Here is a 23667-nt window from a genome sequence, read left to right on the forward strand (position 1 = left end):
TCCTCCTGGGTCAGTTTTGGGAGGGGATGGTCTAAGCTGATTGAAGTTTACTTCTTTGGAGAGTGCTGGGCCAAAATGAGAGCTGAGATGTGCTGCAGCTTGTCCACCTTTCCCTGGGTGCCTGATGGGACAGAAGCCTGGGAAGCCAGTCATTTAATGGAGGGTACACTTGGTGCCTCTGGTCTCTGGGCAGCACTGGGTGGATGAACCAAACCAGCACCTATGCGCCCCAGTGCTGACCACCTGCCTGTCTGAAGAGTGGTCTGCACACTCTCTGCCAGGTCAGGCTGCCAACCTCCAAGGTAAAGTCTTGTGATCACAGCAACACCAACCCTCCCGTCTTCAGCCCATCTGCAAAGTCCAGCTGAGGCCAGTGGATGTCTCATGAACTATGTTCCACAGTGGCCTGTGTGTCACTGTGCTGAGCAGCAGTGTCATGATTCAGGCCAGTAGCCTTCAGCCTGGTGGAATGTTAGAACCCACAGGGACACACTGACCAATGACCACCCCCTTTCCCAGGGAAAGGACAGCCAATTTTGGGCCAGGTGGTGACTCGAATGGGCAGACAAGTGCAGAAAGTAGGGTCCATGACACAGACAAGGTATGGCTGTCCTGGGCAGGGAAGGGGCTCTATCACTGGGCAGGGCCCGCTGGATCCCAAGGTTAAGAATAAAGAGTCTTTGGGGACAGATGGTGGGAATAGACTCAAAGCTTCTGTGGCGATGCTGCAGGCAGGACACATGGGTGAGTGCAGCACAGAGGCAGTTCACAGGAAGAGTGTTTGGGTGAACAGATGGGCTTGGGGTGGAGCTGGCAAGGGCTGGGAAGCAGCGCCCAGAAACCCTGTCTGTCTCTCTCCCACTCTCTGTCTCATTCTACTTCCTGCATCTACTTAACTTTCGCTCCGCAGCCTGTCTCCATCCACACCTGCATACTCACTGTGTCCACTGAAAGGGGATTTACTGAACACTTGCATCTGGCCAGGTCCTGTTCCAAGCACAGGGACAGCTGTGGGGAAACAGACAATAACCCAGTCTTTGGGGAGCTGAAATTCTGCCGGGGACCAAATGTTACCCTCCTATGGCCCCCAACCCCTGCCCATGGCCCTGGCCTGATCTTCTTCTCCTGCATGGTCTTGCCCTCACGTGCTCCAGCCCCTCCGGATGCTGGTTCTGGTATCTGCATCTCCCCCTCCTCCAAGACCACTCTCTAAACTTGCTGCCCAGTCCTCCTCTGGCACAGCCCACCGGGTTTCCTTCCCAGCAGAAATCACCATCTGAATGTCTTATTTGTTCTGTTAAGGGCAGGCCTTCCCTTGGCACCTGCATCACCTCAGTGTACCTCGCAATGTTGCACATCTCCTCAATGAAGGGAAGCCCTTTCAGCTGAGGCACTAGATGGAATGGACCCAGTCTCTCAGTTCCAACCACAAATTCCCATCACAATGGTCTGGAAGGACTCTCCAGATGGGGTGTGGAGGAGTAGAAGAGGCTCAGGCTCCCCTTCTGTTGAGGTGGGAAGCCCCATAAAAAGACAGGTAGGAGACCCAGGCAGCACCACTACTCTCCTGCCAGCACCATCTGATTCCCTGGCCCAGAGGCTCTCTACCTCACTTTTTGCCTCTGAAACGGCTTACTTACCCCTAAAGTTCTATTGGTTCCCTGAGCTCACTTCTGATTGATTATTTCCTTCACTCCTGAATGGTTATTTCTCTCACTCCTGATTGGTCCATTTCCCTAACTTCTGATTGGTCCATTTGTAATACTTCATTTGCATGGAGCTCATTCCTGATTGGTTATTTCTCTCACTTCTGATTGGTCCATTTCTACAAAGCTTGTTCCTAATTAGATAACTTTCTTTATACCTCATTTGCATATGATGTTGCAAAGTGTAAACTGGTAACCTATAAAAGCTGGTGTAACCCTACAGACGGGGTCCAGAGCTTGAAGTGTTAACTTCTCTGGGCCCGCTGGAGTAATAAACCTGAGTTCTCCAACTCTCCGAGTGCTGCTTGGTCTCTTGCCTGGATCCAGGTTGCTGTCACAACTGAGCATTAACACATTTTTCTGCAACACTGTCAAGAGCCCAGCTGCAGTGCCTCAGGCGACCCCAGCGGGCAGGGCTCAGGGCAAGGCAGGGACCTCCCAGCATCATCGCTTACCCAGACAGCAGCCTAGCCAGCTGCCTTCTCACCAGGAATAGGAGAAGGTGAGTCTTCATCACTCAGGGCTGACCAGTTCCAGGTCACTGAGAATTTGGGTGTGGTCACACATTCTGCCAGCGTGATCTCAACTCCCTGAGGCAGAAGTGCTTTGGGCTACAAGCCTGGAACATCAACAAGAGGGTGTGAAACAATCCAGACACAAAAGGCCCCACCCACCTGCCAGACAGGCCCAGCAGCTTCTCTCCTTGGCATGTCTGTCGTGTCCTCCTGGTGGCAGGGTGGCTGCTGCACCTCCAGCATCACACTCATTAGTCAGCAAGGAGTGGGTGGGTGGGAGGGAGGGGGCAAGACCTGTGCCCGTCCTCTCTACCAGAGGCCCACCGGGCAGACATACGGTGAGAATGGCATGGCTGGCACTGGCCCTATTAGGCCGGACCCCAACTATGGCTCTTAATCAGCCCACTGTTCTCCCAGAGGCAGAGAAGTTACCAGGGGAAGCCTGCAGGCTGGCAGAGTGAGCCCTGGTGAGGCCCCATGAGGACTAATGACAACACCCTGACCTGCCCTCTCCCCATCCTGGGTCCTGTCTTGGGGCAGAGGGGGCAGCCAGGCTCTAGAAGGAGGGGATTAAAGGGCACCCCCAAAAAAGGTTTGGTTATTGTTTTTGTCAGCTTACTTATGACATTTGAGACCTTAAAAAAAATTCTAAGAGTACAAAGGAAGGTTACAGAGAGAATATAATTACCTGTTGTCCACACCACTTGTCCCAGGGGTGGTCCTGGTATCAGTCTTTTGTACACCATACTAGAAAGCATTCCAATACGAGGTCTCTCTGTGCCTCAGTTTTCTCCTCTGTAAAATGGGGGTAATACTACCACGTCATGAGGTTGTTATGAGGATGAAGTGAGCTAATCTCTGGAGTGAAAGCCATACCCAGATTTAAAGCATGATGCCTCTCCTCTGCCTTGTCACTAGCCACTACTCCAGGAGACTGTCCACCTTACACACAAATGGGCCTCATTCTTTTTAATGGGCTGCAGAGCTGCTGGTTTGCGGCCAAGTTCATTTATTTAATTGTCCCCAGTGAGGACAGTCTGCTTGTTTCTGGTCTCTTGTTCCCAAAGGTGTTTGCCAAAGGTGCTCACCTCTTTGGAGTTACCTCCTATAACCATAAGCCCTGTCTAGGTCATGTGCATTTAAATCTCAAATAGGCATTTCCTGATTACCTCCAAAGCAGCTGAAACAGGGACTTCCTCCCAGGCCCCAGAGATGCCTGACTCTTAACATACAAATAGTCCATGCTAACTACCCAGTAATTAGAAAATGCACTTTGGCAAGAAGAAAAATGTCCCTCTATCCAGAACAACACAACCAGTCAGTCAACATCATTCAGATTTTAAATACAGAATACCCTTATTTTTGTGTATGTATCACATAAAATCCGTTCCGTGTGAACCTCATATAATATGCCAATCTGATGATGGATTCTCTCCTGTTTATTCAGCCTTGCCTCTTGCTCCTCTCATGTCTGCGCATACCAGACCCTCCTGTCAGTGTGCAGAGGCCCCTGCTCCTCGGGGGTCGAGGGCCAGAAGGGTAAGAGGGGCAGGTGGTGCAACCACAAGGTGTCAGCTCTGGGGCCTTTACGGCCGGAGGCACCATGGCGTGGCCTATCGGGGCTCCCATGAAATCCCAACAGATCCCAGGGGAAAAAATCTAGGCAAGTTCAGGGACCGGCAGGGACGTGGGCCGGGCCTCCCCGCCCCGCCCCCAAACCTCTGAGCCACTCTCTGTCCGGTTCCTGCGGGGCGGGGGCGGCAGCCCCGCCCCGCGCCCCACCCCCAAGTTCCTGCAGGCCCACTCCACTTCTGGCCTGGGAGGGGCCTCCGCGCCCCGGTAGGTCTGTGCGCCCCGCTCGCCCACACCCCCTACTCGCGAGCCAAGCCCACGGGTCCCTGGGGGAGGAGGGCACCGAGGTGAGGCCGCCCCCGCGATCTGGACGGGCCTCCCCCTCCCTTTAGCTCTGCCCAGGGTTTGGTCAGACACGTGGCCTCTGGGGCCCGGGAGGTGCCACGGGCAGGGCAGGACAGGGCAGGGACCGGCCCCGGGAGGTGCCTGATTCTTGGGTCCGCCTCCCATTCTGGGGGTGGCAGCGGTGACGTGACTTCTAGCCAACTCGCCCAGTCCCCAAGCCTGCCCGGCATGAGCTCCAGGGCTGCCCTGCGGCTCCGGACACTCCAGGGACACCTGGGCTCCCCGGAGGTAGGGGGAACCCCGAGACTCAGAGCTCCTGACCTCTCCTCTGCCTGGGGCCGAGGTTGGAGGTGACCCATGAGCCAGCAGACACAGCTGGGTTCTGAGACAACCCAGTCTGGCCACCCACAGCTGCCACTTACTGGCTGGAAGGAGGGTCTGGGGGAGCCTCTGGGTGTGCAGCCCCTTCAGTGGCTGGGTGGAGAGAGGCTAGTGGGAAAGGGGCCCAGGTCAGCATTCTCTATTTCAGTGTGTTAACATGCAGCCTCATGGGGCTGGCTTGGCAATTTCACCCCACACCCCACCTCCGTCCCCCAGGGCCCAGGGGCAGTTTGGGACTTTGTACCCTGGGAGCTGTTTACTCTAAGGCTGCTGCCTCTTGCCAGTTGGTGTGGACACAAGGTTGGCTCCAGACGCTCATTCCTGTCCCTCTCATGGCCCAGGGCAGAGGCATGGAGTCAGTCAGCAGCCCACTGACTACACATGTGCTGGATACTGTCTCAGGGCTCCCGGCCCAGGGCCTCTGCCTCCGTCTGTCCAGGCTTGAGGATCATGGCCAGCAGTGGACTGAGCTGAGGAAAAGGTACGAGGGAGGTCTGGGGTAGGACTCAAGTCCAGGCTATCTCCCCCCAGCGCAGGGCCAGGTGAAGGGGTGCAGGCACTGAGGGCAGGTGGCAGGGCTGACCACAGCCAGCCTGTGTAGCCCTGGTCGGGGCTCACACCCAAGGGCCTGCTGGGGTGGGGAACGGGATCTGCTCTCCCTACAGGCTGCGCTGTTGAGGCCTGAGGTGGAATCTGAAAGGCCCCTTGTCACCATGATTGACAGGTAACATGTCCCGGGCAACACAGGGCACTGTATGCTCTTCTCTCTGTGCACAAACACCATGGTCACTCCTCCTATGGACTGGAAACAGGCAGCAAGAGGAGTCCCTGGGCAGCGCTGGGCCCTTGCCCCAGGCTCAGGCTCAGGCTCTGCTGGGGGAGGTCCAGCCCAGGCTGGCTGGCGTCCAGGGTTGGCCCTGTGAGCAGGTTGCCCTGACCCTCGGTCTTGAAGGAGGCCACTCCCTCTGGTGGTGGGGGGTGGGAGGCTGGACCCCAAAGGGTCAGGGCCTGAGGGCATGAAGCCCTTCAGATGGGTCCAGATCCTGTCTGAGTGGTCAGCTCTGGCCTTGGGAGAAACTCGTGGAGCCCGGGGGATCATAGAGACCCACTCTCAGCTCCCCCTACACTATGCAGGTAAGTGCTGCCCTTTCTAACCACAGCACAGACACTGGAGAGCATGGCTAGAGGTGACTGGGAGCTCATCAGTGGGCAGAGGCCCTGAGAACCCTCCACTGGTGCAGCTGGACACAGACTACAGTGCAGATGCAGTGTGGGCAGTTACTGACCCAGAAAGCCACGCGTAATAAATGAAAAGTGCAGGTTATAAGACAGCATGAGTAGTATAATCCACTTTTCTTGTTTGTAAATAAGTATACTTAGGCATAGAGAGAAATCTGAAAAATATATATGCCAAATATAAAGTGATTATTGCTCACGGGGTAGACTATGGCAGATTTTTTTTCCCCCTTTCTGCTTCTCTCTGATTTCCTGAAAACACAATGCAGTGGTGTCCCTGGGCTGCTCCAGAACCTGTCCTGCTGCGGAGCCATCCAGGCCCTGCTCACCAAAGTCTAAGTCAGGCCACGGGGACATCTGAGACCACTGGGCGCACAGACTGAGGAGGCCCAGGCACGGGGGCTCCTTGCCCCACTCTGCAGCACCCTCCCCTGTTCTCCCCAGCTACACCAACCCCGACGGCCGCTGTCCCGGGCTCCTGCCGCCAGGCCAGGTGAAGACGGGCACCTACAAGCTGTCCTTCGACACGGAGGGCTACTGGAAGGAGAGGGGCCAGGAGAGCTTCTACCCCTACGTGGAGGTAAGGGCCAGACGGGTGGAGGCCCATGAATCACTGAGACCCGCAGACTGGTCCTGATTCTTCCACCTCACCTGCTTTGAGCTCCCATAAGAAAGGCATGCAGGGACTTGACCAGAACACACCTGTCCCTGCCCTGCCCCAGGGTCAGGCTGTGGGGGGGCAGGGCAGAGGGTGACTCAGCCTCTGTGGACACCGCGCCCCATTCTGCTCACTGTCCCCCTTCACCTGACCTGTTCAGGGTGGACTCTGGGGACCTACAGGCCCGTGGGCCCTTCCGGTCAATTGCTTCCTCTGGGGAGGACTGGGCCCCACCCACAGCCCTCCCACTGGCCCTGGGGCTCCTGCCCCCTTCCCAGGCAGCCCTGGGGCCAGGTGCTGGTGCACTACTTGCTGCCCTGCCCCCGCCCCTCCCAGTGCCTCCTCTGTTCTCAGGTCGTTTTCACCATCACAAACGAGACCCACAAGTTCCACGTGCCCCTGCTGCTGAGCCCATGGTCTTACACCACATACCGAGGGAGCTAGTGGCTGAGCCATTGTCGCGCCACTGACCACCAGCTGGCCTACGAGTGCAGACCCCGTCACCGTGGCAGGCTGAGCCGCTCCCAACCAGCACAGTGAGCTCCGGGCTCTCACTCCTGGGGTGTTCTGGCCCCGTCTCCCGGTGGCAGCTGTGACTCGGGCTTCGATAAAGTCAGTGTTGGCGTCTGTGAGGCGGCTGCAGTCACATGGCAGAGTTTGGCCCAGGGGGAGGGGTGGATGGGCACACAGACTGGACGGTCACTGGGGACGGAAGCAGACAGGGCGCTGAGGGTCCTGGAGGTGCCCCTCTACACAGCCATGGGACAGGACACAGCACGTGTGAAAACCTTCATTCGCCGACGACACACACCTACAGATACCTGCTGTCCTTGGTGCTTAATGGGGTCTTCCAGGGAGCGGCCCCGGGCAGGCGCTATGTTGGGGTGCCCACAAGTCCTGCTGGGCCCTGGCCCAGCATCTGCCCCATCACAGCCGTCTCCAGGGGCTTGAAGCCCACGTTGTCCAGGGGGACCCCAAAAGCCAGGAGCTTTGCCTCGTAGGTGCGCAGCAAGTCGTTGTGGGCCTGTGGGGACAGGGCAGCGTCAGGGGCGGGCAGCACAAGGCAGGTCCTCGCCCAGGCTCCCCCCAGCCTCACGGAGGGGTGGGAGTGTGATGCGTCCGCCAGCTGACCCCTGCCAGCTGCTTACCGCACCGGACCCACACCACACACGTTCGTTTAAGTCTGAAGATCTAACTGGCTTTATTCAGCAATTCATGAGCCCCATCATCCCATCTAGTGAATGGAAGGGCACCCCAAGGACTACACAGTGGAGGTTTTTATAGGCACCCGGAGGATAGGACAAGGACGTGAAAAGGGTAGGTAATTTGAGGCAAAGGCACCTTCCCTTAGGGGAGGCAGAGAGTCAGACAGTTGACTTCCCTAGTGCTGACCAGAAAGTTCCAGGCTGCTGGGTTTAAATTTCCACTCCTGGAGAGGCTGAGACTGCAGTTATGTCAGGTGTGAAGGTTGGTGGGGTTAGCATGAGCGACTGCATTTGGGGCTTTCTGTTTCTTTAAACAATTCCCCCCTTTTGGTCAGACTCTTAGCCTGAGAGATGTGATCAGCATTTAAGACGTCAGTGCCACTCAGCTCTGCCTGCATTCTCACAGCTTTTGCTGATCCTGGTTTTTGGTTTGTTTTGGAATCTCTGAGATTCACAGCTCAAGACTTCAGGTCACATTTGTTCAGTCTGTCATTCCTCACGTTACTTTTTCAACATTCCAGTCTTAAGGAGATCATTTGCTTGGTGGTTAGTGGCTGCAAACATGCACTTAGGGCTTTTGAGGAAACCCGGTGCACAAGGGGGATTATTATGGACGGTGGTTCCCTGTGGGCATCCCTCCCTCAGGCTCAGCAACCCCGACTTCCCAGGGATGGCCTTCCCTGCTCCCGTCCCACAAGCATGGAGATCTGGGCAACAATGCGGGTGGGGTTTCTGATCCCTCCCCTGGAAAGCAAGTGTTTTTAAAAGGCTAAGTTCCATCAGGTGGTTGTAAGGGTTTGAAGAGGTGATGCACATTAAACGCTTAGAGCCCAGCCTGACTCAGAGCAAAAGCTCAAAGGGGCTCGTCACCCTCACCACCATCAAGACGAGGTGCCACGCTTGGAGTCGAGTCAAGGGTGAGCAAGGTCGGGCTCCAGGAAGAACCTGGGGGCTGGATCTTGGCCCTCACCCGTCTCTGGGGTTCAGATCTCCTGGCAGGTCAGATGCAGGTTATGGAAATTCCCCCAAGCACTGCACACACCAGTACATGGCCCTAATGTTGTGCATGTAGTTATCAGGGGTGTCCAGAGCACCTGCGGGAGGTCTTGATGGGCAGGGAAGGCCCAGGGGACTTGGTGGTCACCAGGGAGCGCAGCGCCCATGACGGATGCTACCTTCATCCTGGGGCCCTAGGCTCATACGTCAGTTGTTCTTGTTGGGTGCCTGCTCTTGGGAAACGCGTCTGCAGGCAGCACTGTGTCTGTAGGCAGCACTGTGTCTGCAACCCCACAGGCGAAGCCCTGACAGAGCCATGGGCTCAGCTAAGCTGAGGACCCTGGTGCTGGCTCAGGCCTCCTGGGTGCGTGGCAGAGACAGCAGCAGGGTCAAGGCGCTGCCCTCCCCAACTGCAGGAGGTCTCCGTGTGTGGCTTTCACTAGACTTACAGAGGAGTCAGCAAAGGTCAGAGCCCTAACTCCCCTGCTTGGAGGACGTTGACATTAACCTGGGGGAGCACAGAAGAGCCCCTACTTTGCCCCAGGGACCAGACCAGCACCGTGGTGCCAGAGCAAGAGTCAGACAGGGAGGCAGGGATAGAGACTGCTGGACAAGACACCAGATGTGCACTGGGCAGGCCCTCAAGGACACCAGGACAGTGGCCGGAGCTGTGGGGATGTGCTCCAGCCACAGCCAGCCCAGGTGTCCCTGGGCTGGCACAGATGGCCTCAGGCTGTGTTGGATCCCAAAGGTAAAGACCAGGGACTGTCCTGGGTGAGGGAGGGTCCCTGGGGGTAGGAGGGGGGCCCCTCGCACCTTGCAGACCCGGGCCAGCTCATACTGCAAGTCCTTGATCGTGCTGTTCTTCGATTCCAGAACATCCTGAGGAGAGAAAGGAGGACAGGGTATCACGGCCTAGCTCCATCCGTGTGTTCGTCCACACGGGGAGTGGCTGGAGAGGAAAGGTCTCCCGTGGAAGCGGGGTCTGCCTCCCATGAAAAAAGTGCCCCGATGGTGAGAAGAGGCAGCCTGACCCGCTTCTGGGGCCGCCCGTGCTGTCGATCTCGTCCCAGGGAAGCCCCTCCAGCCCCCACCGGCCGTGCCCTAGCCCACACACACAGCTGCGGCGACTGCGGTGGACGGGACTGGTTTTCACCCCTCCGTCAGTCACTGGCAGCACAGGGCCTCGTCCAGCTCTAAGACCAGCTGCCCCTCCCAAGAGGAGAGGAAGAAAGCCTTCCTCCCCTTTGTGATTCATACACGAACTGGGAAAAGGATGGAACAGAGCCCCCTGACCCAGGACCGTGGTGCTGCTGGCACAGACAAGCCCCTACCTGGTTGCAGGGCCCCAGCCCCAAGAGCCTGTCCCAGATAACCTGGGTCCCACAGGCACTGCTACGCACTGAGCCAGGACCCACCACTCTCACCGTGAGCAAACACCTGGTCTCAGCCAGAAGCATGGGCACATAACCTTGACCCCAGCCCCCTCCATCTGCAACAAGCCCTCCACCCTGCCCACACCCTGCCTGCCCTCCAGTTTCTGTCTGCCATCTCTGAACCAGAAGTTCTGTTTCTCTGTGACGGCAGAACAGACACAGACAGGGGCCTCCATCTGGAAGGATTTGTCTCCGAGACAAGCCAGCCTGCCCTCACTGCGCCTCAGTGGAGACATGCAGGCCAGCTATGGTCTGTGTCTGCCTCCCAGACCCCAGAGGAGCTGCCCCTGAGGCTACAGGTCACCTAGCCGGCATCACCTGTCCTTTCTGTGACACCCCCTCCCAGGTCAGCAAGCAGAGAAGGCCCAGCTCCGGGCCTGCCAAGACTCCTCGGCTGGCCCAGCTGGCTCGTGGGCACCGGGGCCTCGTCTGTCCTATTTACTGCTGTCTCTGTGCCCAGGACCGTCCCAGCACAGAGGAGTGCCACAGTGAACCCTGGACTCCTGGGTGAATGATGCTTCAGCCTCCACTCACGTGTAACACCCTCTGGGAAGCCTTCCCAGCACCCACGGCAAAGATGCACCCATGGCCCTGTGTTCTCCCACCCGCGGCTGAAACCAGCACATCTCAGGTCTCACACAGATGTGGCCTCGGCTGAGAGCTCAGGAGACTTGACCACCCCCAGGCCTATGTCTGGGTCCGTTGCCAGGGGTCCAAGGGGCTCAGGACAGAGGCTTGAGAGACTAAGGGCCTGACAGGCTAAGCTGGAACAGGCAGTGGACTCGGGCTAGAAGGGCCAGGAGGTTAAGGAGGGGCCGGGGAAGACCTCAGAGAGACCAGGGCAAAACAAATGAGCCCGGGGAGCTGACGGTGCACACAGGCTTGGGAGCTCGGGCCACAGGAAACCGAGGTGGCTGCGGGTCTCCACTGGAATGGCAGAGGCTGGACCACAGACAAGGAGCCCCGACCAGAGCCCAGGCCGGCCGCTGGGGGCAGGGGCACGGGGCGCTGGCCAGGACCCTCCTACCTCCAGCTTGCGGGACACAAGGGTCAGGGCCGCGGGATCCAGGTTGGAGGCCGCCAGCACCTCATTGAGCTGCACCTCCTTCTTCTCCACGGCGGTGTTCAGAGCCTGCACCTTGCGCTCCAAGACGAGGTTCTTGAAGCCCACCTTCTGCTGCACCTCCAGGATGGCCGCAGTGAACTTGCGGTACAGCTCATCCCGCTCCTGCTGCACCTGCAGGACGGGCTGTGTGGGCACCTCACCAGCAAGCCCCCTCCCACCTCTCTCCCTGGGCACAAAACACCACTTTCCCCGGCCCAGCCTCAGGCAGGTGGGTCTGATAGTCCGCACTGGCTGAGCCCCACTCTCGGTGACAGAATTAAAGGCGTGCAGCTGTCCACACCGTGGGAGGCAGAAGGAAACATCTCTAGGAAGGTGTCTCAGGAAGCAACAGAGACCCTGGTACCAGCTACAGATGCCCACAGAGGGGCTGGGGCCAGCCCTGCCCTGTGTCTGGGGGACCCCCCCTCCCTCTGCTGACCCAGATCCTTGAACCCACGTCTAGAGCCCTGGAGGGGGAGGGCATAGCTCAAGTGGTAGAGTGCATGCTTAGCATGTATGAGGTCCCAAGTTCAATCCCCAGTACTTCCTAAATAAACAAACAAACAAACAAACAAATAAAGCCCTGGAGCCAACTGCCTGTCCATCAAGGAAAGGGTCCTTTTCATCTCCTGACTTTTAACTATGCACCATAAAAAAATCAAGACCTCATAGGAGTGTGAAAAGTAAAGAGTGAACACCCCTTAACCCCACTTCCCGGAGGCTGCCATGTGAGCATTTGGTGTGACTCCTTCCGGAATGTTCTCCATACCTGTAAAAACACGTTATCACCACTAGGACGGGAAGAGGGCTGAGCTGAAACCCTTCTGACTACTGTGTCGAATTCTCAACATTTGCTTCAATCCTCTCCCCATCCCTTTGGTCTTTACAATGTAACCATGTTCCTGGTTTCCTGAGGAGAGGCTGACTTTCTTACGTACCACATGCAAATGGAAGAGGGGGTGGCAGACAGCACGGGCCCCAGCACAGGCCTCTGCCTGCCCTGACCCTCTCTTCCCACTCATACCCACCGTGACCAGCAAGGAGGGGCATCCCTGCAGCTCACAGAAACCTCAGAAAAGCACACTCAGTGAGACATTTTCCCACTCAGTCACGTCGGCAGAGACCTAGCGTGGGCAGGGGGTGGTCCCTCGGGCACTTTGGGTGGGATTACAACTCTGAACAGCCCTCTGAGCACACTACCCACATTCTGAACGCTAACCTTATGGCCCAGTAATCCCACTTCAAGGAAAAGACTCACAGGTGCACAAATATGAACTTAAAAGGATGCTTGTAACAGCAAAGGCCGCTCTACAGGTACCCCTTGGAGAAAGGCACACACACGGGGGTGTGAAACTGGGTGTGGAAGGCACGACCCCACATCTGTAAAGCTCAGAGTCGTTCCAGTGCCAGGACACACGAGAAGTCTGGAAGGAGACCTAGGAAGCTGCTACCATTTGTGAGGACCAGCCCCGCACAGCCCACACAATGCCTTACAATGCACACATAAAAATATAGTCTTAGAAACATACACAGGGATGAAAAAACTACTTCCTTCAAGGGGCCAGGCCCTCTGTGTGTTTCAGAGGTGAGCCCGAGGGGACAGAAGTGGGTACCACCCGTTTCCCACCAGGGAACTGCTCTCTGGGAGACAACGTGCCCAGGAGCCCAGCACCACACCAGGCCGTCCTGGGAACAGCTGCAGGAGGCAGGGCAGCAGGACCACCTGCTCCGGCAGGGTCCCACCCAGCATCCACCCACCTTGATGAAACGCTGCTCCAGCACCTCGTGCTCCCACTGCAGGCTCTTCAGCTCCTTCTCAGTGACTTTCAGACGTGCTTTCGTGCACTGGAGACGACACAGGGGTGGGATCAGAAAGCGCTCACGATTCAGACACCCACATGGTGCAGGCCCAGCGATGCCAGGCCAAGATCACTGTCAGAGAGAACAGGCCCAAAGCCACCGGTGGCTTAGCCCCATCCCGGTGGGTGGCAAGACCACCCGTCTCCCGGGATAGGGGCCAACTTCACGTGCCCCCAGAAGGACACCAGCACAGACAGGAGAGGCTCAGCACCCGCCACCCCCAAGTGCCAGCCCTTCTGAGCCCAGGAGGAGGCCGAGGAGGCGACGGGCTGGGCAGGACCCACCACCAAGATCTGCTTGTCCCTCTCGTAGCTGCCGAGCCTCTTCTGCATGTCGGCCATCTCGTCCCGAGCCTTCTGCAGAGGGTCCGCCAGGCGCCGGTTCTGCGCGGACACCTCCATCATCTCCTTCTCCAGATGTTCCTCCTTCTTCCGCATATCCTCCATCTGCTCCTATCGGCCAAGAATGGGGTGGGGGGGGGTCATCAGGCAGGACCAGGGGGCTGTGGCCTAAGGGTCCTGCCGGCCAAGTGAGGACCTAGACCCATTTTATGTGTAAACACAGAGTATTTTTTTCAGTTTTACTTATTCTGAACTTTCTAGTAATGCAGCCTCCACGCACACTGAGAGGTGACCCCCAGGGGCATTCTCCATCAGTGCTGGCACCAGGGTGACGACACCACCACTGGCCCTGTCTGAGGTGGGACGCACCTGCATGTTCACCGTCTCATGCCTCCCCCCCACCGCCGCCGGCTCAGACAGCGCCCTGACGCAGCCACGTTGCAGAGCCGGCGTGCCTGTGCCAACTGAGACGGCGGGGCACCTTGAGGGAGCTGATGAGCGCCAGGTTGTTGAGTGTGATGTCGTTGTAGTAGTTCCTGACGTCCGCGAAGGCCTCCTCGTGGCGCTGCATCAGCGCGCTGATCTGGCTGTTCTTCCTCTCCTCTACCTCGTGGACCTCCGTCTTCCTGCGCAGGTCTAGCTCGTCCCTAAGCATCTTCATCTTCTTATCGTACTTGGCCTCAATTTCTGAAAGGCAGCACACACAGGGCAGCTTAGCAGATGGACAGGTGGCCCGTGGCTGCAAGAACAGAATCCGTGACCAGGGCCCAAGAAGCCTCAGGACGGCGGCTGCACAGACAAGCCTGCCGGGAACAGGACGGCTCCGGGGCAGCTCTCTGCTGACATCACAGCTGACGTCAGCACACACACCAGCCTGCCTTCCTCTGCCTCGGAGGCACTGCTGATCAGCCCCTGACTCAGGGCTCCCCACAGCTGAGTGTCAGCTGACCCAGTGGGCACTAACCACGGCCTGGGCGGCCATTCAGCCAGACTGTGGGGCTGTATTAGCAAACCAGACAGACTTCTGAAATCGGACGCCAGGAGACATGGCGTGCAGCCCATTCATGAGACTGAGTAACTGCCACCTGCTCCTGTGGATTTGTGTCAGGGTGGGGAAGTGGGTGGTCATCACAGCCTCCAACTCACATGGAAGTAAGCTGTTCTGGGATCGGAGCAGCCCGTCAGCCCTGGAAATATCAGGTTCTCTCTCTCTGCAGGCCTGGGCTGCTCTAGCCGGGGTTATGTGCCCTGGGTTCACAAGCGCTCACAGTCAACTACTTTCTGACAGGAGGGCTATGGCAGCATCACGCACAGACTTACCCCGCACTTGCCTCTCAAAGTCATTCCTCATCTTGGTTATCTCCTCCATGTGTTTCTGCAAAGGCAGGAGCCAACACTGACTGCAGGTCTGACAGGCCAGACACCAGCCTGTGGGCCTGGCCCTGCTCCTCACGGGCACAGAAAACCCAGCTCAGTAAACCTGTGCTGCTTCTGGTGGGGTCCCCTCACCTCCAAGCTCAAGGACCAAGCCCAGAGTAAAAAGGTTCTGGAAAATTCCACGTTTCATGATGGACTTCCCTCAGCTCGTTTTCTTAGCTTGAGACAGTGTTGACCAAGCTGACCCCCGATCGTGCTCAGCCCAACCTGCCCACAAGCTTGAGAGCAGAGGCCAAATCCAGGTGTCTGCCAACCTGCTTTAGCAGTGGCTTAGAACAGCATTAAAAGTTACTTTAATAGACACATACATTTTGAATAAAATGTTTATATTTGAGAGCAGTAATTTCATGCACAGGGGAACTCAAGACCACAGAACTCCACATCTTGGCCTCAGGTAAGCAGACAGCCTCCCACCACCATATTCACTGGAAGCCAGCCACTCTGCGCTTCTGTCAAAAGAGACCAGACAGTTCTTGACGGTCCAAGACTTCAACACCTTCGAGCTTCACTGGGAAGTCTGCAATGTTACTCATTTTTTTTTCCAGATTCAGTTGAGGCTGGGCTGCCTCCAGACCTGAGGCAAATGTCAACCCACAGCCAGTAAGAACCTTGAAAACTAAAGGTGGCCACATCCTTCCTTTTCCCAAACCCTTCAAAGGTACCTGACTCAGCCAGGGTCAAAGCCCCAGTCCTACCTCCCCAGCTTACTCGTTCCTCACTCCTCTGGGCCTTCACACTGGTCCACCCCCAACCCTCCTAATGGCCTGGACCCCCAGCCTGGCTCAGCCCCAACCTTCCCCCAGGTTTGCCCACCTTCTCAATGAATTCCCAGAACTCCTTGTAGAAAAATGCAACCCAGCCCCATCCCCGGTCCCTCCCCCCACACTGTGCTCCTCCTGTAGCCCTTCTGCCCATGGATGCGCTACGTGTATTGGACCATTTATCTGCCTTACATGCAGTCTCTCCTTTTTAGACCATCAGCCACAGGTGGGCAGGCATTTCATCAGCCCTGTCCTCTGTGTCCCCTGAGATCAGAGGACCTGGCAACTTACAGGCCTTCTAGAATGAATTCCACCCTCCACGCCAGCTTCCCTCAGAAAGGACCAAAGAGCCTCAAAGGTCAGTGAGGTGCTGCTGTGAGCACAGCCCACATGACAACCTGCTGTGGCTGCTGGAGGGCTGGAGACTTAGCCCACGTTGGTGCCCGTGTGTGTGTGTCTGGGGTCAGGGGTCACCAGCACACAGCAGGGACCTTGGGCTGGACTTCCTTTTTGGAAAATCAACTTGTTGCTCAGGTCTGAGACAGAATTCTGCATTTGGCCCTCAAATGGAGTCTGCTTGGCTGCATGCTGTTGTTGTTTTAGTATTTCAATTAATTGCCAAAATGTGGGAGTTTTTACACAAAAGTATGAACTCTCGGTTGTGGCTGAATCATCGGCATTCACGGCCTCCTGGGACCTACCAGCCGCAGGTTCTTTACCACCACCTCATTGGCCAGTTCCTGCTCCTTCAGCTCCACCTTCAGCGCCCGCATGTCCCTACGCAGGGCCCCCTCCTGCGTGCGGTGCTCCTTCTGGGCCAGCTTCATGACCACGGTGCCCTCAGCCTTCATCTCTGTCAGGTTGTTCTGATGCTCATACAGCAGGTGCTTCACCTTCTGTTTATAGACCTGCAGGGGGTGGGGGCACCACTGCTCACCTGCACACATCTGCTTACATGCTCACCCACATGTACACATGCTCGCCTGCACATACCTTCTCATGTTTACACATGCACACCTGCACACACCTCATCTGCTCACATGCTCACCTGTACACACACTCACCTGCACACACCTGCTCACACCTTCTCACGTGTACACACGCTCACCTGCATACACTCACCTGCACACATACGTGCTTTTTCATTAAAAAATACTTTCGGGTTCCCAGTGTCAAGGACACAAAGGGCTGTCACCCCCAAAGCAAGGAGAGACACGCCCTGGCCCAGCTCCTCTGCTCCCGTGTGGGGACTCCCGTGGGGACTCCCGTGGGGACAGCGGGACGGCCCCACTCACCTTGATCTCCACCTGGTGCCTCTCCTCGGCCTCCTCCATTTCCCGGTCCTTGTTCCGCAGTTCAGCCTTCTTCTCCTCCAGCTGCCTCCGCGTGATCTCCCAGAAGGTGTGGATCTTGTCCCGCTCCAGCTGGAAGTAGTTGCGTTCCTCCCGCTCGCGGTCCAGCTCCTCCCGGATGCGGCCCACGTGCTCCTCCACCTGGCCGGGCAGAGCTGAGCGGTGGAGGCAGCCGGCAGGGGCCCAACCACCGCCAGGGGAATGTGCACAGAGAAAGCCAGGAAGAAAGGCAGGGGCTCCTCTCAACTAACAGTAGACACAAGCTAAAATAAAGAGGTTAAAATTTGGCGCGGGGGAAGGCTCAGAGACAGGGCATAGTCAGTAAATAGCAGAAATCTCTTGTGTTTGGCCAACAGTCATAAAATGATTATATCCTTTTCTCATTCCTGGGAATTTACACTAAAGAAATCTGTCAAAAGAACACAGGATCTTTCTGCTCAAAGATGTTAGCTACACAATTATTACAACAGCAAAAAAATTAAAAAGGAAACAATCTAAGGTGATTTTAAACAGGGGAATGGTTGAGAAATTAGAGGACAGCAACAGAAGATGATGTGGCCCAAAGGCACAAAGACACAAGCATGGTGTCAGCACGCTCACAAAACAATGCTAAATGAGCTAAAAGACATGCACCTGTAAAGATATACACCAAGCAAAAACCAGTAGACCCCTTACAGCCAGGAGGGTTTGGTCCAGAGCCAACTACAAATCTGCAAATAGGTTAAAGAAAAAAAAAAATAGGACAGATTCCCAGTTTCCTGGGAATTAGTTACCTTCTGAGCTTTACCTCAGCCACTCATTGTAACGTTTTTCTCTTTTGAAAACCCTGTTCTCCACATTTCTCAGTTCAAGAGAGGGCCAAGACAACAAGCAACCACAGAGGGGCAGCGGGAGGCTCTGAGGTGAGGAGCCTGGGTGGGGCCTGGCCCCCTGTGAGGGAGGCGTCGCACTGCCGGACGTGACCTTCACGTCAGGGACCTCTAGTGTCACTCAAACAGTCTAACCCAGGCTCCTCCCTACTCTGACTGGCTCACACTGGCTGTTCCATCACTTGATTTTTAGATTTCTTATGAATTGTTAGATTTCTCGCTTCCCTTAAAAAATCAGAAAACACGGCACTGGAGCCCAGTGCCCAGGGGGTACCCATCCAGTGAACTGACAGCAGCTGCCCCCAGTTCCTCACTCCTGCCTGGACCCAGGTGTCCCTGCCTGGAACACGCAACAGCAAGGCTCTGCTCTGCAGACCAACCACAGCTGTGTCAGTCCCATCCCCACAGCACAGGAAGTAAAAGAGGAGGCAAGAAACAGCTCAACTGTTGGGAGGATGCGACGGGCGACCCATTCTCCACGCGGCAGCCCCAGTGACCTCTCCAAAGCACAAGCCCGAAGCCTCCACCCTCTGCTTAAACTGCTGATGGTCTCCCTGCACATAAAATAAAGCCACTCCACCACCGCTCGGGGCTCTGCCAGCTCTCCAACTTCAGCTGATGCGACTCGTTCAGTCTCCTCTGATTGATTTCTTCATCTTAAAACTATCAAAACAAAGTAAGGGTCGTTTACACTAACACCAGAGTGCACGTCAGACGCTCGCGGACCACACTTGCTCTCATAGTTTGCACATGTTACAGTTTCCAGGCTCCTCTTAATTGAAATTGTAATTATACAGTCATGTTCTCTAGCCCTTAAATTCATCAGTGAACAAGTGGCTTAAAATAATTGGTAATGTTTCATGGCAAATCAAGTAAACAAGAACGCTATAAATGCACGTACAATGACAACAGCTCTGTAAGCATCAGGTGCTTGAGAAGTTAAGGATGAAAGGAAACACAGGAAATTTAAAATAGCTTTTATATCAGAAAACCATTTCCTTGCAAATTCCTACTACCCTATTAAAAAAAGTTCACCCACGTAGCTGTACTGCATTTTTTATAACACTTACTGCGCTTGCGAGCCCTGGGGGAGGCAGATCCTGGTGTGGGCAGACCTGCGGGAGCCACACTAAGGGGAGGTGGACGAAGACGTAGCGGGCAGTGGTCTGAAAGAGGTTCCCTCCCACCCCGACCCAGCGCTGGGCCCAGGCTCAGGCCGGCCTGCTCACCTGCTCCCTGCTCATGTCCTCCGGAGCAAGCCCGTCGACGACCGGGGTGCCTTTGGCTTTCCCTTTCTTCCCTTTCTTTTTCGGCGCCTGTGGTTAAAGAAGAGATGGTTGGGTGAGGAAGGGAGGCTCTGATGAATGACTTTGCCCTCTGGCTGGCTCTGATTCCCTCCCAGGGCCGTTTGGGAGAGGAATTCCTGTTCTGGAGCCTCTATCTACTGCCCACTCACTCATGCCCCCATCGGGGCCACATCACGCTGCCCTAAGGTTTCCCACCCTTAACCACATGCACATTCTGTTGACATCTCTGGAGCAGCAAGAACGCTTCCTTTTCAGAAGAGAATATGGTTTTCCCTCAGAAAGGGAGGGAAACTTGTCCCCAAAGCCACTCCTTGGTGTGACACAGACCTCCTTGGTGCGGATGTGAAATTTACTCACAAAGGAAGACCCCCCCCTCAGCGCACACTGTCCAACGTTGCCACATTGACTATAATCCTGGCAACTACCATAGAGAAACTGCCGTAAACAGTTCTGTAAGTGTAGGGAGAAATGCCCCCAGCAATAATCGAAACACAAAACTGCTTCAGAGAGCCATGGCCAGGAGAGCCGAGGCAGGTGGCAGGCAGTGTGGGCTGCTGGTGAGCCACCACGCAGAGCTGCTCGTCGTGCTGCCTTGCCTTTAGCAACTGTGACAGAGTAGGAGAGGCCAGCTCCCCTCCTCACTCCCTTCCCGGGGACACGCCAGCAGACACTGACCCTCTTCTGCCCTCCTGCCCTCCTGCCCTCACTTCTGTGAGACACTGTGATCCATGCTGCTCGGTCTACACGTCTCTGTGACATTTTTGTTACTTAAAAAAAAGTTTACGTGGAAATCTTAGAAAATGTAAAGAAACAAAAAGAAAAATGGGAAAATGACCCATATTCCCTCAAGCTAGTGACAGGAGATGTATTTTGGTCTTTTTCCAGTTGATTTTCAAAACACCCATACGCTCAAATCTTCACTCCTCATATACTGCCCTCTTTCTAACCGCTTTATTACAAGAAGTTCACCCCATCAGAAGATCTCAATGGTTTGTCACCATTCAGCACCTGGGACGTTCATAGAAGGCTGCAGGGCCTGGAGGAAGTGTCCTCCCCAACAGCCGATGCGTACCCTGCGGCACCTGCCTGGAAACTGAGTTGCCAACAACCCCAATATCATGACCGGGGCGGTAGGTGGCAGGGCAGGGGGTGGTGCAGTCAAGGGCCCTACTGCTCGGGGAGGGACAGGGATGGAGGACTGGAGAGGCAGCAAGCTCCCGCTTTGCTCTACCAGCCTGAATTCTCCCGGCCTCTCCAAGGAAACAGCCGTTCCTGTACCCTGAAGCTCTGCCCTAGGCACTCCATGGGCACTGTACCCGCTGTTAGGACCGTCTGGTGCAGAGGGTCCTCTAACCACCCCGGTATACCCCAGGCTCTGCTCCCAGAGAGTGGAGGTCCTAGGGTATCCCCTGCACCCGACTGTCCTCATGGGAATCCTGTGTCCCAGGCCCCTGAGAGGTGAGACACAAGGTCCCAAGGATCTGACCAACTGAGCCTTCCATTCCAGGTAGGAAATCCCCTTGACCCGGGTTCTCGCCAGGACACCGTGCACACGGCCCAGGGTCGGGCCGGGGCGGGGGTGGGGGGGTGTGGAACGGGAGTTCTCTGACCAGCCCTGTGAGCACAGGGTCCTGGAGAACCGGGGTGTCTCAGTTCAGCGCCAGGTGCGCGCGGGGACCAGGATCCGCAGCACCCTGGACACGCCCCACGAGAGCACCAAGTCCTCGACTTCAGGACCCCCGAGCGCAGGCCTCCCTGTCCCGGGGGCTCTGTGTGCACAGGTCCCGGGGGCCCAAGCTTCGCGTGCCACACTCTCTGCGCGCATGAGATCGCCGAGCTCAGGCCTCTCCGTCTGCGCGCAGAGCCCTCCGGCGCGGACCCTACGAGACTCCCAGCCCTCCTCACCATGGCTGCGGCCGTGCCGCCCCCGCCGCGACCGGCAGACGAGCTCGCCCGCCCGCCTGAGGCTGAGACGTCTCCAGACAACCGCCGAGGTCCCGCGCGAAGTCTCGAGGATCCTCGCGAGAATCCGCCCACCCACCGCGCCGGGCCCTGACAACGGCGGGAGCGCGTCCTTAGCAACGCGCTGGGCGGAGTCGGCAAGCTGGGCCGGCAGCTGGGCGTTGCCGTACGCTAGAGGTCCCCGATGCCCGTGAGCTCGGGTGGTTGCGGGTGTATCTTGTTTACTGAGGGTCTTCCCCTGCTACAACTTAAGGCCCGTGAGGTGGAGGAACTGTCTCCGTCCACTTCTTACCTACTGTATGTAGGTACGTCCGGTTCCTACACTGCGCAGCAGGTGCTCAATGAAGGATTCAGTGAGTGAGTGAGGGGAGGCAGAGGAAAGACCCGCCCCAGGGCTCCTGGATGTTATCCAAATGAGATTCGAATCTGGGCTGCGACTCTGCCTCTGGGCCTCGCCCCGCCTCCGCGCCCATCTTTGAAGATTCCTCCCACTTGATGCTGGAAAATAACTGGGTTTCCACAAACCCTCAGAAGAAAACAAAAATATGAAAGAAAAATATGTTCCAGCTAGGTCCAAAATTTTGAAATCAGCAAATGTCCCCTTCACAAAATTACCTGCTCTTCCTAAAGAGGCCCTGTCCTCATAGGAAAAACTAGAAACCCGTGCCAGACGTTTCCAGACAGGCGCTGCAGAAAAATTCATCAGTTCTGTTTCTAAACTTCTTGATCCGAAAACTGCTAACCACTCGAGGATTTCCAAAGCAACTTTCCCAACCCTCCCACCACCCAGTTACCTACACACGTCACTCCGTGTGACCCTGAAGGCTGAGTTTTCACAAGCAGGTTCTGTCTTTACACAGCATTTGCTGTCATTTTTCCACACCCTCAACTTTAACATCTTCCTAAATAGTGGTTTTGCAGCAGGTCATGTTTTCCCATCCGTTTTGGAATAAAGAAGATTCTCTCCCTAGAGAGCTGTGCTGGGGACAGAGTGAATAATTAAGAAAGGCTCAGGTGGGCTTGGGGCTGCAGGTCCCACCCAGGGAAGAAGATGCCTCATTAGCTGGGCTTCCTCAGGCTTCAGACACCCACAAAGTGGCGTGGAGCTGAGAGCCACAGTGATAAGCTGTGGCGGGGGTGGGGGGGGGGAAGCTTCCTGTTTGCTCGCCCAAGTCCCGATGGCTCATGGAGAGGAGCAGCCGGTTGGAAGGACCGTACTGACCCAGATCGCAGAGCCGTAATTTATTTATAGCAACTCAGAGCCTGTGTGAGGTCTGGTGTTGTCACTGGGTCTGAGCAGCCAAGAGCCTCTGCCACACACCTCTGGCCTGATAGGGGTCTTCTCTCCAAAGGTGGGGTCCTCCCAGAGGGCTTTTGGCAGGGGAGCTAGTGCAGCTGGGGTAGAACAGCTGGGTAATTATTATTATTTCACATTTACTCTGCAGACTCAATATGCTAGGTGCCTCATGCTGACTGGCTTTTTGCTTTAGAAATCTGGCTGGGAGTCCTGAATTTAATAAATGCATTAACAATAATTCCTTTCAACAAAAAGGGCAAGAATAGGAGGGTTAGCTCGGGATAGCGAGACCGGGTATTCATCTGCCACAAATCAGCAGCGCAGCATGGTTCACCAGCGTGCACTGCAGGGATGAACAGCTCAGGGAGGCCTTGCTGCCCACTCTCTGGACTCCTGACAAGGCCGACAGCGACCTGTGCTTTCGATACTGGATTTGAGTTCAGATTTTTAGAGAAGAGCCTTTTCTTCACATGGGTGGCTTACGATACCTTTATTTAGCATTAAGCTGTGCATCTCAGAAACCCAGTTAAATGGTATCTGAGTTTCCTGCAAAATCACAGACCAAATGTTAATACATTCAAACCCACTGACCTATGTCTAATACCTGGCTCTTCCTGATGCCCACATACTTGGTCACCCAGGTAAACTGCCTCAGACCAGGCAGCAACTTGATGGAGTCCTGGATGTTGGGGTAACAGAGTGTTTAAGAAGACTGCACGCTCTTTCAGAGATAAACAGTGAAGCATTTACAAGTGAAATGACATAACATATATAGGACTTGCTTCAAAACAATCCAGCAGTGGAAAGAGGCATTGAAAGTAGAGAAGAAACAGGCTCAGCCAGGAGTTGGTCATCACTGAATCCAGGTGATGGGCACATGTGGGTTGGTTGTGCTATTCTCCCTACTTTTGTTTGAAAATGTTTTTAATGAAAAGTTAAAAATGAACAGTGGCCTCTGGGGTCAGATCATCTGCTGTTTACCAGCTGGGATGCCTTTGACAAGACTCTGTATCCATTCATTCATCTGTCAAATGGGGATAATTATTAAACAACAATTACTGTTACAGTTATCATGGCTGTATAACAGATTATCCCCAAAATGTAATGGCTTAATACAGCAACAACATCTGTTTTGCAACGCAGCTGAGACTTGGTGGGGATGGCTCACCTTGGCTCCACATATGACCCCTTAGAGGGTGGCTCAAAGGCAGAATCTCATGTCTGGCCACTGGCTGAGAACTTAAGCCCGGTTTGTTGGCTACTGTGGGCCTTTCAAGTGGCCCTCCACACAGGGTGGCCAGGTTCCAGGGGAGCCTTCTGAGAGAG

General features: G+C 55.7%; 2 protein-coding genes across 6 annotated transcripts; one reads left to right on the forward strand and one right to left on the reverse strand.

The window, feature by feature from the left end:
• Positions 1–4271: 4271 nt before the first annotated feature.
• LOC105080866 (5-hydroxyisourate hydrolase) lies at positions 4272–7045 on the forward strand. 2 transcript variants are annotated; one of them, XM_010969970.2, is made up of 4 exons: positions 4272–4426; positions 4861–5000; positions 6200–6335; positions 6768–7045. In XM_010969970.2, the coding sequence occupies exons 1-4, from the start codon at positions 4367–4369 to the stop codon at positions 6855–6857; spliced, it is 426 nt and encodes a 141-aa protein (XP_010968272.1). In that variant the 5' UTR covers positions 4272–4366; the 3' UTR covers positions 6858–7045. The 2 variants fall into 2 exon arrangements, with proteins under 2 accessions (XP_010968272.1, XP_045362629.1); XM_045506673.2 differs by having other exon boundaries at positions 4274–4426; positions 4804–5000.
• On the reverse strand, positions 5854–21716 carry DRC4 (dynein regulatory complex subunit 4). Of its 4 annotated transcripts, XM_074349096.1 has the most exons (11): positions 20988–21119; positions 19005–19091; positions 16850–17047; positions 16256–16462; positions 14677–14731; positions 13838–14043; positions 13300–13467; positions 12914–13000; positions 11078–11287; positions 9431–9496; positions 5854–7437 (listed from the first exon to the last, which is right to left on the reverse strand). In XM_074349096.1, the coding sequence occupies exons 1-11, from the start codon at positions 20988–20990 to the stop codon at positions 7288–7290; spliced, it is 1437 nt and encodes a 478-aa protein (XP_074205197.1). In that variant the 5' UTR covers positions 20991–21119; the 3' UTR covers positions 5854–7287. The 4 variants fall into 4 exon arrangements, with proteins under 4 accessions (XP_074205197.1, XP_074205195.1, XP_074205194.1 ...); XM_074349094.1 differs by lacking the exons at positions 5854–7437; positions 20988–21119 and adding an exon at positions 21337–21716 and having other exon boundaries at positions 8415–9496; XM_074349093.1 differs by lacking the exon at positions 5854–7437 and having other exon boundaries at positions 8415–9496.
• Positions 21717–23667: the final 1951 nt, after the last annotated feature.

Source organism: Camelus bactrianus, chromosome 21 (genome assembly GCF_048773025.1).
Source record: "Camelus bactrianus isolate YW-2024 breed Bactrian camel chromosome 21, ASM4877302v1, whole genome shotgun sequence".
In the NCBI taxonomy this organism is placed as follows: domain Eukaryota; kingdom Metazoa; phylum Chordata; class Mammalia; order Artiodactyla; family Camelidae; genus Camelus; species Camelus bactrianus.

Coding starts and splice junctions, on each gene's coding strand:
- DRC4 (XM_074349093.1), bottom strand. Junction 16,463..16,849: donor GGCACCAGGTGGAGATCAAG/GTGAGTGGGGCC, acceptor CACCCCCTGCAG/GTCTATAAACAGAAGGTGAA. Junction 11,288..12,913: donor TGGAGCAGCGTTTCATCAAG/GTGGGTGGATGC, acceptor CCCGTCCTGCAG/GTGCAGCAGGAGCGGGATGA.
- LOC105080866 (XM_045506673.2), top strand. CDS start 4,367: ATGAGCTCCAGGGCTGCCCTGCGGCTCCGGACACTCCAGGGACACCTG. Junction 5,001..6,199: donor TGGACTGAGCTGAGGAAAAG/GTACGAGGGAGG, acceptor TGTTCTCCCCAG/CTACACCAACCCCGACGGCC. Junction 6,336..6,767: donor GCTTCTACCCCTACGTGGAG/GTAAGGGCCAGA, acceptor CTCTGTTCTCAG/GTCGTTTTCACCATCACAAA.